General features: G+C 42.6%; 1 protein-coding gene across 7 annotated transcripts in view; it reads left to right on the forward strand.

The window, feature by feature from the left end:
• The window catches only part of DCLK1 (doublecortin like kinase 1), a 348,909-nt gene that overhangs the window by 289,247 nt on the left and 46,389 nt on the right, over positions 1–13,273 (forward strand). For all 7 annotated transcript variants that reach the window (XM_058687477.1, XM_058687468.1, XM_058687488.1 and 4 more), the window contains 3 exons: positions 1,755–1,812; positions 2,302–2,421; positions 6,946–7,092. In XM_058687477.1, coding sequence (XP_058543460.1) covers positions 1,755–1,812; positions 2,302–2,421; positions 6,946–7,092 — 325 coding nt within the window. The remainder of the gene's footprint in view (positions 1–1,754; positions 1,813–2,301; positions 2,422–6,945; positions 7,093–13,273) is intronic.

Genomic DNA, 13,273 nt, shown 5'->3' on the forward strand with positions numbered 1-13,273 from the left:
CGCTGTAGAGAGGATTCAGCCTTCCTGGTCCTACACCAGCCCTTTGCTTTGCATCCTGAAATCTTACTCATTGCAGGGAAACAGAGGATCAAATGGCAAACACAGGGAATGAAAAAACTAAAAAGTCCCCCTCTCTTGTCACCAACACTGTCCTGTCATCCACCCCTTTATGGAGGCACAGAATGAAACGTGACCTCCATTCCAGCCCGCTGGCCCTCCCTGGGACTACTGGCTTTTATCACAGCAGTCAGCCTCATAGTCCAGATTTCTCTGTCCTCGAATGAAACGTTTTAAACCAGATAGGAAATTGCTCATGGATTCGAAGCTCAGATTTGTTTTATTACAGTTTTTTTAGTGATTCGTGAAAACCAGAATCTAGAAGCACTTCAGCTTTTAGTTTTCCTCTTGATTGAGGGTTTTCACATTTGCGAACAAACCCTTCGGAAGCCTCTAAAGAAGAGGCTACTTAAAGGGACCCGGTGATCCCTTCATAATGTGAGGAGTCCCCTTGAACATGTGTAATTTCACTTTCCTACTTATCCAGGCAGGGACCTGGAAGTATCCTGGGAGAAGCAGTTTTAGGAGATGACACCATCCATGTCATGCCCCTGAGACACACAGCTAATATCTGGCCTCTTTCATTTATCGGCAGGTCACTCTAGCTCTAAGCACATAAGTAGGAAATCCTCGTTTGATTCTCTATCCTGAAGGTTCTAAAGCCCTATTTTAAACTTTTGTTCTTAATCAGCCCCACTCCCACTGTATTTCATTTGGATCCCTAAAGTTGGCTGTCATCTCTAGGGAAGGAGCTAAGCTGTCTCGGTTTCCCACCAGAAATGAAATGGCAATGCTTGTAAAATAGTGGTTTCTTATGCTTATTAAGTATACGTCGTGTCCTTGGACAATAGAGCGGTCGGTTGTTTTTGGCACTACAGCATCTTAGAAATGCTAACACCACTTAGGAAGCTATTTAAAGGTAGCTGGGTGACTAAACCCTCCCTCCCACACCCATCATGGTGGGGAGGGCAGTGTTGGCTGGGCTGTGTGTGAAGCAGAGTCCTCAAGACCTCAAGAGTCCTGATTTTGATGCTGCCTTGTGGCTTTGGGAGATGAACTAATTGTCGCCTCTGTCTTATTTCTGTGATATGACACTGCCACGGAAGGCCCAAGAAGTCACAAGAAGCTCAGATAATGGGCATATCCCTTTCTGTACACCTTGGACACATCATCCGTGCTTTCTCCAACAGAACTCGTAGACTTGCACACTGAACCAGAGTCTAAAGAGTGTGAGCTGTGTACTGAGAGATTTCAGTAAGACCTTGAGAGCCATCCAGAAAACGGTCACAGCCACACTTCGTGGAGACAGAACCTCAAGAGAGATTGGGTAGAAGGGCAGAAACTCACGTCTGCTTTATGTCCTGACCACACCACTTCAGAGGGCAGGGCAGGGCTGGGCAACCCAGCAGGAAGAGTTACGCTTGGCAATAGCAATAATGGTGGGAACATTATTACAATCTGGTAACATTAACAGCTCAAGATGTTTCTATGCTATCATGCTGGTTGTCCGCACACTTGGTCAGCCCCTTAAGATATACATATTTCTTTGAAAAAAGGAAAAAAAGAGGTGTTTTCTTTTTATAAAGCATTTACATCTATTTGATGCAAGATCTATGGGGTAAGAAATTAATCCTTACCAAAATGACTCAGTAGATTTGAGATTAAATTTATTTTTCACAAATATTTTCTCTTTGCAGGTCAACTGCTAGGGAATATGCTCTGAAAATTATCAAGAAAAGCAAATGTCGAGGCAAAGTATGTATAAGGTTTATTATTGTGAAAATACATTTTTGTGGGGGATAGAAACACAAAGATCAGTTCCCAAAGATAAGTTCACCCTAGGGGTTTCATTTGGGTGGAATAGAATGTTATGTATTTATTGGAATATAACTTTATAGATATTCTTGGGATAAAAGTTAATTGGAATGACTGTATGTTATTTCTGTCACTTATCATTGTTTGTTTACTTGCTTCATTTACCGTTGTGATTTAAGTTTCATTCCATCCTTCTATATGCAGTTAGAGTTATCCTGATAGGTTCTAAATTTACGAGCATCATCTGAGGACCTTTAACAACTTGTGGTGATTGTAGGCTATCCGAATATCAGGATCTAAGATACATTCATCATATTTTACCAAAATATATCTCCTTTGATCCTCAAATAGTATAGCTTTACTCATGTGAGTTAGCTCCTCATATGTTTTGATGTGTATATTGATTAAGGTAACTTTTCCCTCGAACAGGAGCACATGATCCAGAATGAGGTGTCTATTTTAAGAAGAGTGAAGCATCCCAATATTGTTCTTCTGATCGAAGAGATGGATGTGCCAACAGAACTGTATCTTGTCATGGAACTAGTAAAGGTGTGTATCTTAGAAAAAGAATAAACTTACACGAGGCACCATGCTTTTCTATATGATAGATAGCGCGCTCTCCTTTGTTCCCTTCCATCAGTGTTTAGTCTCTCATTTCTATGCATTGGCATAATGGTGAAGAGTATTAATACTAGAATTTTACTGCAAGAGTTCAAGTCTCAGCCTTGACCTACAACAGCTTTCTGACCTTGGGTATACCTCTCTGTACCTCAGTTTCCTCATATGTAAAATGAGAAGAATAATAGCACCTACCAGGAGTGTTATGGTGAAAACAAGAGGGATGGCTTCTATCATGCACTTGCTAACACACAGAAAGTGTTAGATACCATTACGATCATTGTTGTTACCATTTTAGTGGAAATCGTTCACATTTTCATGAGCGGCATGCAAATGTCCCAACCATTCTTATATTTAAGAAAGGCTTTAATCTTTTAGTCACCAACCTAACAGAGAAACAGCACAGTCTTAACAATCATGTGAATATTCTGCTGCCTTTCAGTAAATGTTACAACCTTGTCCTGTCACATAAGATTACATGTGTGTTTTATTAATCATAGAATATGGAAGTGGCCATATGTTAATAACGGCTGAATCTACGTGAAAGGTGACTCATCTCTTGCCTCTGCTTCCATATTTAACATTTTCAGTAACTAAACGTTTTTATAAATTTAATGTTTAGTTTGCATGGAGTGATAGTTTTCACTTTTCTATTTTGTTGCTCTAACTGAAGGTGTGACCCATTTCTACTTCACTTGTAAAATGTCGTAAACTGGTCACACCACCCTCTGCATCAACGGTGCACACCCATCAGTGAGAGCCTTGGGCTCCAGGAACCCTGTTTGGAATCCCACACCCCAGCTGGTGGCAGGAATCAATACTGTGGAAGGTGGTGTTTCCTTGGGTAAAGATTTAAGACAAAGACAGCATGTGATAAACTAATCTGTTACTATATAGAAAAAATATTCATTCGAAGAGCCTTTAAACTTCTATTATTCAGAGTTGCTTTACTTTAGAGCCGTTGGCTTTTTTTTTTTCTTAGTGGCTATTTATCTCTACAGGTGAAGCCTCCTTTTTCCTTCCTCATGTTAGGATTTGTTCCTTCAGAGAGGTGGGACTTATTTGTTTATAGTGATATAGGTTATTGTCACATTTGAAGCTGAGGGAGATAAAAAATGGTAAACTGTTCTTTCAACAAAGAAAGGCTGATTTCAGTTATTCAGAAGATTTTCATATTGGTGCTTTATTGCCATATAAAGTTTGGTAATTACCAATATTATAAAATATACTTTATCTAGCACCAAGGGTAATATTTTTACAGTGACTTTAATTAAAAAGAAAAAAAATTTTTTTTTACATTTATTCATTTTTGAGAAACAGAGAGAGACAGTGCACAAGCGGGGGAGGGGCAGAGAGAGAGGGAGACGCAGAATCCGAAGCAGGCTCCAGGCTCTGAGCTGTCAGCATAGAGCCCCACGTGGGGCTCGAACTCACAAACCACGAGATCATGACCTGAGCCAAAGTCGGACGCTCAACCAACTAAGCCACCCAGGCGCCCCATGACTTTAATTTTTAGAGCAATAAATTTAAATCATTCCTCTTGCCCTTGTGTGTGCTGTTAAACATTGATTATCCCCCATTTACTGGCTGATTTTTGCAGAGTTAAGACCAACTTAAACTTCAAGCTGAGAAATGAAAGAGGCAAAGGCTTAAGAGTTCGGAACACATTTTGTGGGAAAGCCTAGTGTGATTGTCACTCATTTGCTTAGTCAGGCGACAATAGCTAAGTACCACTGGGAGGTCCTCACTTCACTTAACAGCCTTTTGCGAATTTCCTCTGGGGGACCAAGCTAGCCTAACAAGGCCTGAGAGTGTCTGCATAGTCCAGCATCGGGACTTCTCAATTGTACCACCAAATCATACCCTTAAATTTAGGCTGACCCCGAATTGCTGTGAGACCAGGTCTGGAAGTATCCCAGGAAGTGAAGGCCAACCCTAGGCTTGACTTGAAAGGTTCCCACAACATTTGCCCCCTGAGACATCTAGCTAGGGCTATGCCTCTCAAACCCTAAATGTCCAGTGGTATGCCAGAGTGCCTGCAGCTATAGGATAGACAAGGCTTATATTCTGGAAAACAGTAAAGTAACGGTTATTATGAGTGAAATTCCATAATTAATAAGAATAGGCCTTTAGACTTCTGCCTACAGATGTGTGCACATGGGAACTGAGTATGTGTTCCAAGGAAGACAGGCCTTGTGGGGGGAGGTGACCTTGCAGCCAGGCCCTCATTGATCGCAGGAGTTAGAAAGACAAAGGGACTAGAAGCGACATTCCAGGGGGGCGCCTAGGTGGCTCAGTCTCTTAAACGTCCGACTCTTGATTTCAGCTCAGGTCATGATCCCAGGGTTGTGGGATAGAGCCCAAGTCGGGCTTTGAGCTGGGCGTGGAGGCTGCCTAAAATTCTTTCTCTCTGCCTCTCTCTGCCCCTCTGGCATGCATTCTCTCTCTTCCTCTAAAAAAAAAAAAAAAAAAAAAAAAGGACACTCTAGGAAGGGGGCTCTAAGGACAGGTCTGGAATGCAGGGTGATCGGGGCATGTTTTTTTTTTTTTTTTAATTTTTTTTCAACATTTTTTAATTTATTTTTGGGACAGAGAGAGACAGAGCATGAACGGGGGAGGGGCAGAGAGAGAGGGAGACACAGAATCGGAAACAGGCTCCAGGCTCCGAGCCATCAGCCCAGAGCCTGACGCGGGGCTCGAACTCACGGACCGCGAGATCGTGACCTGGCTGAAGTCGGACGCTTAACCGACTGCGCCACCCAGGCGCCCCAGATCGGGGCATGTTTTAATGATCTGGGAAGAATATCCTGGCTGGAGCATAAAGGTGACTGATTGGTCCAGCTAGTGGCAGGAGATGAGATGAAACAGGTTGGCATGAAGCAGGGCAACTGAGCATGGAGAGCCATGGGGGAAAGGAATGCTGACTTCCTGAAGGGAGAAGAAAATGCCACCATGCCACGTGGGAAGGCAACAGTCATTTTGCCGGATGTTTTGTATGAACGTCCTGGCGAGAGGGCACTTTGTGAGGCCACATGACAGCCCCCAGGGATAGTGCAACAAAAACCTTCACCCGGAAGATGCAGTGGGTGGCCCGGGAGGCTGTGCATGTGGCACGCCTTATGGGAAGGACTGGCTGACTGCTTTGTTGAGGATGCAGAAGAAGGGGGGATACAGGATGCCCAGAGCCTACCTGGATAACTAGGACACCTGTGGAGTCATTGTGGGGTTGCTGTACTCAGCCACGCACACATCCGGCTGCATGGGGGTGCTGTTCATGCAGACCGCAGTGAAAATCCCACCTCCTGGAGAGGCATGGAGACAACCTGTAAGCCCACATCTGGCAGCCTCGCCTTTGAGAGAAACAGAAGGCTGAGAGAAAGTGTTCATGTTGACACAAAAGTATGTGTTTAGTTTGGGAACTGAATGGACCGTGGGAGAAGCCCCCTGAGTTAAGGCTGTACAGGGGAGCAGAGGCCACGCCAGAAGGTGACATTCGAAAATTGTCAGCCTGCACGGGCTGTGTTTTATTTTTGCTATTTAAAAACAAAAATGCAATCCCTTACCACCTGAGGCAACAGATGAACACAGTTGGCTCCTGTGCTCGGCTGTTTGGTGCACTGTGTGCAAGAATGATGCGAACGTTGTTAGTAAATCAGACCCAAATTTCTGAAAGGGCTTCAAATAAATAGAACTAAAATTGGAGCCTACAATCATTCTGTGTCTCCAAATAACAATAAGTTAGCAAGGAACAAGGGAAACAAAAGTTCCGATGAATAATGGTCCTAGAAAACTTTCCTTGAAATTTTTCCATCCCCCTCCCTCCTCCTCTCTTTCTCTCTCATCTTTCAAATGACAGTTTCTGGTCCTTTCCTCTGCTCCTTACAAAGAAGCACGTTATTGAAAAAGAAAACACTACGCCCACTCCAAGAGAGCTAAATCTAGAGATTGAAGGGAATTGAATGTGTGTGTGTGTGTGTGTGTGTGAATTTCAGAAGCCAGCAGAACATTTTGTTAAGGGTGTGGTCTGCACTATTACCTGTTTCTTATTTGAGGAGGTTTAGGATTATGACTTTGAACTTCTGTTGGCAGTTGGTACAAGGCACGTAGCACGTGCCACCGGGGCACCCGGGTGTGTGTCACAAGGCTGCTGCCCTGGAGACCTGGCTCCCCCTCTCCACCGGGGCCAGGGCTGTGGTAACGACTGTGTGTTGGATGGCAGGGAGTCCTTGCCCTGCTTCTTTGAGCCCTGGAAGAGATGCCACTGGCTTTCCCAGTGGGGAGAGAAATCTCCATGGAGTCCATGAGCCTTTGAGAGGAAAGTGGCAGGGAAAGCCCTGGGAGCCCAAAGACTCTGCAAGTATCATTCATGTCCCTGCTAGCGTGTCAGTTTCCTCTCCAGGCGGCCCGATCGGACCATCTGTTAATGTGCTGCTCCACCTGCCGTTCTCTTCTCAGGGAGGAGACCTCTTTGATGCCATTACTTCCACTAACAAATACACTGAGCGAGACGCCAGTGGGATGCTGTACAACCTGGCCAGCGCCATCAAATACCTGCACAGCCTGAACATTGTCCACCGGGACATCAAGCCAGAGAACCTCCTGGTAAGAGGGATTCTAACCTCAGGGGTCTTGAGTTCCAAGCACGCATGAGTGAATATCAATCTTTCTTTTTTCCTTTCCTAATTTCTTCCTTTTTTAGAAGGAAGAAACTACCTTAAGGGCTAGTTTCCAGCTGGACTTCAGTAACTAGCTAGAAACTAGCCTTTTAAGTTTATCTATAAGGGTTAATGTACCATTAGGAGTACTTGACTAATCACTAGCAAATAAAAACCTGAGACAGGGTTGGGGGAATAGAACTCGGAAACTCTAGGGCTGTGGTTAATACCCTGGGCTAAGCCAAGATAATCGTGAGCATTTACATGTCTATTATTTATCCACGGCATTTTGATGTGAAAAGTTTTTACTTGGGGAAAGAAAAAAGGAAGCCCTTGGTCTCCCAAATTTATATTTCGATAATATGATCTAAAAGCTAAGACAGTAAATCGTGAGTTTTAAAGTCACCAGCCCTTCGGCATAAAAATAATCATAACGGGGACTGATTTTTAAAATCACAGACGTCCTGACCCTCCTTTATGACCATTTGGTTTGCTTTCACATGAACTCAGCATCTCTGGGGGAAACGCCGAGAATTCTTTATGCAAGCAAGTGAGGTTCCTTTCCTAGTCCAGTTGTTCAGGGGACAGTTTTGGAAAAAATTGAGGAGACAGAGACTGGGCATCAAGGAGCTGTCACTGGTGAATATGGGAGTAACATAAATTTTACTGGCTCTCCAGGCTGGAGTTTTAATGAAATCTATTCATTGTCTACTCCCCCCCCCCTCCCCCCCCCCCCCCCCCCGCCAAGATACTAGTTCTTTTACTCTTTTACTTCCATTATCTGGGCCCAAGAGTCATGTATTATATATTACTGTTAGTTTGTTCATCTCTTCAGAAATCTGGGAATTGCGGATTCTCTTTATAAAGCAGTGTTTCTCCGAGGGTGGTCCAAAGACTCCCTGCATCTGAACTACTCCCAGATGCCTGTTAAAAATGCAAATTTCTGAGCCTCCCTGTAGCCCTAGCAAATCAGAATCTGGTGACTGGTGACAGGGTACAGATCTTCACTGAAACAAGCTCTGCTCCCTCCCCACTCCCCCCCCCACCCCCCCACCCCCACCCCATGACCCGAATGAGCATTCAAGTCTAGCAGCAGATGAGCCACCCAACTCCCACCGCACAAAAAATGCTGGGGACATCTGCTGTAATGGAGACCCACCCGTGTGCTTGCCCTGCGCTTTTCACTCATTCTCTCATTCAGTCCTCTCAACAGCCATGTGGGGTAAGTTCTGTTACTGTCCCATTTCACTGGTAAGGAAACTAAGTCCCTAGAAGTTCAAAGACCTGCCTAGAGCCATTTATAACTCACATGTGGAGGAACCAAGATCTCCACCTAGCTCTGTCCTGCTCCAAAGCCTAAGCTTTTAACCACTAGACCCCGTGAAGCTGCGAATTAGGGATATTTATTGTGTGCTTGCTCTGTGCCAGGGGACAGAGAGACAGACCTTCATTGAGGTGACATTCAAGTAGGCTAAATCGGCATTCAAGAAATAAATATGCAAGCAGTTAGTTAATTGCAATTATGTTTGTAAGCTTGTAGCTACTGGCTAAGGAAGGCAGCTGAGGTCAATCGACGGAGTTCTGACTTAATTGCACCTCAAATTCCACATCTCCGCAGTAGCCTGAACATTCTCTTCTGCATAGTTGCCTCCGTAAACTGCAGCAATTTTCTCTTGTCTGCATTCATTATTCCTGTGTCCTGAATTATGTAGGATGGTCTCGTGGGAACAGACTCACAACTGAGCCTTTGTTTCAAAACTTCTCTAAACCCTGAAAATTCCGTGATTGAAAATTAAAGTTTCGTTTCCCTTCCCCCCTCAGCAGTTTGCTTTTGTGTGGCATCGTTCACTTGCTTCTCACCAGAGCATTATCTATTTCTGTAAATGCCATAAATGATTACTTAGCAGCGTTCTGTCTCTAAACTTACAATTTGCAGGACACTGTGAAAGCACTGTGCTCCTTCCAGTGTTCTACTTTCTAAATTGCTCAAAAAGAAAAAAAGTTCACTCCTTTTTTCCTTTGTTTTCCAATGTAAGAATATGAAATACACACATGCCATTGGAGTCATTTGCAGTCTAGGTTTAATATAGAAGCAGAAGTAATTCTGCTTCTCTAGTAGAGGAATTTTTTACTCTCAGAAAGCAGTAAAGTTTGGTGAGTTTTGCAGGGATAAATCTATTTATAGTATAAAATAGGTAGGAGAATAAAATAAGCTTAACAAAATTAGGATGACGTCACTAACTGAACTTGGGACTTCTGTTAATGTCACATTCTGTTGACCTTTTTGTGGAAATAAGAGAGAATCGTCATGGGAGGCACATTCACATACTGAGGATTTATAGTCAGATGGACCAAAGTTCAAAACCAAGTGCTTTACTCGGAATTCGACTGGCTAGTCCTATGACCTTGAACAAGTTTCTTAACTCCTTTGAGCCTCCTTTAAGGGGATTTTATGAAGATAAAGAGATAATACGGCACTATTAGCTTCCTTCATTTTTATTCCCCATTTATTTGTAGTAAAAATTAAATTACTCCTAAAAATAAAACTGTTTCACGATAAATTGTATGTTGTAAAAATCATCTTCCATCTTTTTTGACATTGCTTTTAAAATTTTAGTATTTACCCATGCATGGATTTGGCATCTCCTGGCAAAATGTAGAGCTATAGGCCATTTTTGAAAAATGCTATGACAAGTTTAATGTAAAGACTTTGAATCCATCTTTTTACTCCCAAATAAATAAACTTACCAAATAAATAAAAAGGCCTCACAACACACTTTGCATTACTGTTTTATTAAAGGGACCTCAAAAAAGCCTAAATTGTTGGACTGCTAACAAGATTTTTGCTAGTTAAGTGTTTAATGATTGTTATAAGTAGCAAAGTATTATTCTTAAATTCCTAACTCAGCTATAGATTTCACTTTATATGGTATTATACATATAGAACTTTCAAAAAATTTTTTTAAATTTTTTTTAACGTTTATTTATTTTTTTGAGACAGAGAGAGACAGAGCATGAACAGGGGAGGAGGGTCAGAGAGAGGGAGACACAGAATCTGAAACAGGCTCCAGGCTCTGAGCGGTCAGCACAGAGCCCGACGCGGGGCTCGAACTCACGGACCGCGAGATCATGACCCGAGCCGAGCCGAAGTCGGCCGCTTAACCGACTGAGCCACCCAGGCACCCCAAAATTTTTTATTTTTAATTCTTACAGAACTCTATAAAAATGTTGTAGCTTAGCCTTAAGAACCTATATTGATCTATTCAAGTCGAAGTATTTATCAAAGCCTTTTAATGAGAAAACATGATTTGATGTACAGTGATGTTTCCAGCCACATTTGGGGTGAGAACTGGGAATTGACCCAATATAAATAACCCTATAATTTTATGATTGTATCGTTACTAGGTTTTTGTTTCATTTTGCTTTGGTTTTTGATGTCACAAGTTAATCATGCCAGTGATTTTCCATGGTTCTTTTTCTTTGTCAGGCCTGGAGCTTAATGATCATATTGATGAGTGACCGGTGGAGTGAGAGGGTGGATGAGATGAAAGAATGAGTCAATGAGTGACACTTCTTCCCAGACTAGAGGACAGATCCAACATGACAGGTCCAGGCCATTCCTCATTCATTACATGGAGGATTCACATGGGCTTCAGTCTAAATGTCACTGAATGAGGAGACAAAGTGCAGTGTTTCCCCAACTGCACTTATGCGCAGAACCAGTGTGTGTGTGTGTGTGTGTGTGTGTGTGTGTGTGTGTGTGTGTGTGTGAGATGATATATAACTAAAAGGAACTTGTTGCTTTTTAAAAAACACACAAAACCGTGAAAACGCTCTTACGGAGATCAGCCGCATCCAGTTTGCAGGAGTCACCACTAGATGGCAGGCTTGTACCCTTGGCAGGAAAAGTCCTCAGTAGCAGCCTGACTTCCTTCCAAGGAGCTGGGAGGATCTTTTAAAAATGTGTATGCAGATGCCACCTCCTTAGGAAAATTAAAGTGTTTAGTGGCAGAAATATAACTCACATCACTATTTATTTATTCCAGAAATAAACTGTAATTTTCTTGAAATACAGAAGTTTATATTCAAGAAACTTTTTCCTTCTAAACTCCCCAGTACTCTCTGGAAGAAAGCAGTTTCTCAGAGAATCTGCTTCTCTTGGTCAGAAATTTTCCTTTAGAAACTGTCTGTCCAGGTGTCTGTACCTGTTTCTAGCTGCCCATCAAAATGGCATGCCTAGCACATGACTCTCATTGTCACTCTATAGATTATACATAGCAGGAAGATACCCTGTTCCCTCCAAGGGATGACCAGGTATGACCAAGAGATGGGGTGTTCCAGCTTGGATTCATTTCCGGTTCAGCCAGCCCCAAGCCCAGGAGATGAGTGGATTTCCTTCTGCCTTAATCCCAGAACTCTTAATCCCCAAAGAGGTCCATGGTACACAAGGCAACAAGGTACACAAGGTACACAAGCCACAGATAGAGTGCATGTAGAAGTCATAGACAAAAGTACAGTTGAGTAGATTCTGTAGTCAGTCCACTGTCATATGATCTCAAACCAGAAGTGTTGATTAATGGTCACGGGACCCAGAAGAAAGGAGACAGGGGCCTCTCAGGACTCTGTCACTAGCTGTCACCCAGTCAGCATTATTAGTGATGTGAAATGAAGATGTATTACGGCAAATGACAGAATTGAGATTCAAAAGTATCTTTGGCTCTATGAGGGTCCAAAATCAGTAAGATGAAATTTGACAAGAGAGGAACATAAATCCCAATGGACTGAGTGATCTTGGTAGAGTTGTTTTAATGATCATTACAGAAAAGCAGCAATGGAAAAACTTGGCCAGGCCACGTGAAAGGCAGTTAATTGACCGTAACTTCAGTGTGAGCCTCAGTGTGATACGATTCCTTAAAAAAGTGCCCCTAGACTCCTTTCACCGAAAGAGTGCTACATCAAGAGTCCTCTGTCTCGCTTATACCGATTACCACTCTGGTGAGGACTCTGAGCACAGCATGACAGGGGCCTGGAGTTTAGCCCACAGCAGGGACGGAGAAAGTAGAGTGTGGTGGCTCTGGTCAAATAAATGACACAGAAGATGGAAAAACTTTTCTGTGCTGTACTTGAGAGCACCGAACTCTAAAGAGAAGACATTAATTGCTGAGAGATTTGAGGTTGATATAAGAAAAAAAAAATTCTAACAATTGCACCAGTTTGCAAATTAAACAGCCTTTACTATATGTAGCTTGTGGTCATTGAAAATGTCCAATCAGAGGGGCACCTGGGTGGTTCAGTCAGCTATGCCTCTGCCTTTGGCTCAGGTCATGATCTCACGGTTTCTTGAGTTCAAGCCCTACATCGGGCTCTCCGCTGTCATCGCACAGCCCGCTTCAGATTCTCTGCCCTTCTCTCTCTGCCCCTGCCTTGCTCCCGCCCCCTCAAAAATACATACATACATACATACATACATACATACATGAAAATAAAATGTCCACGCAGACACTGAATGATTATTTTTTATAGGTGTTTAGAAAAAAAAATTCTGCTCTCTGAATTTGGATAAAAATTAAGGGAAAAATAGAAGAAAAACAACATTGTCCCCAAACATTATTTAGTACAATCATATACCAGTTATCTTACTAACACATTTGCTGAGGACCCTTTCCAAGGACCTATGATGGCACAAGGAAGAAGAAGACAGGAAATAAAAGTGTAGTGTGCTGCCGTGGTTGGCCCAGGTCTGTCTGGTGCACTACTCATCCCTTTTGTGATTAAGGACTGAAATAACATCACTCATCTCACTTAAAATGACATGGTCTTATTGGAGTAGCAAAGATTAATAATAATAGTATATAGCGTTGCCAAAGTTATTAGACTACCAGTCATCTCATACATGTTGGTGCAGAGTAACTTCATAGAAGTTTTTTGAAAGGTAATTTGGTAATAAATAACAGAAACCTTCAATAGTATGTGTATTCTATGACCAAGTAATTCTAAGTCTGGAAGGGTAACCTAAAGAAAAAAAATCAGATATGTATACATACATACAGATATTCATCCCAGTGGGCTTTAGTATGAAAAAATAGAGATACATATATATGGAAACAAGTTACCTCAGGGCACCGATT

Source organism: Neofelis nebulosa, chromosome 1, assembly GCF_028018385.1.
Source record: "Neofelis nebulosa isolate mNeoNeb1 chromosome 1, mNeoNeb1.pri, whole genome shotgun sequence".
Lineage (NCBI taxonomy): Eukaryota > Metazoa > Chordata > Mammalia > Carnivora > Felidae > Neofelis > Neofelis nebulosa.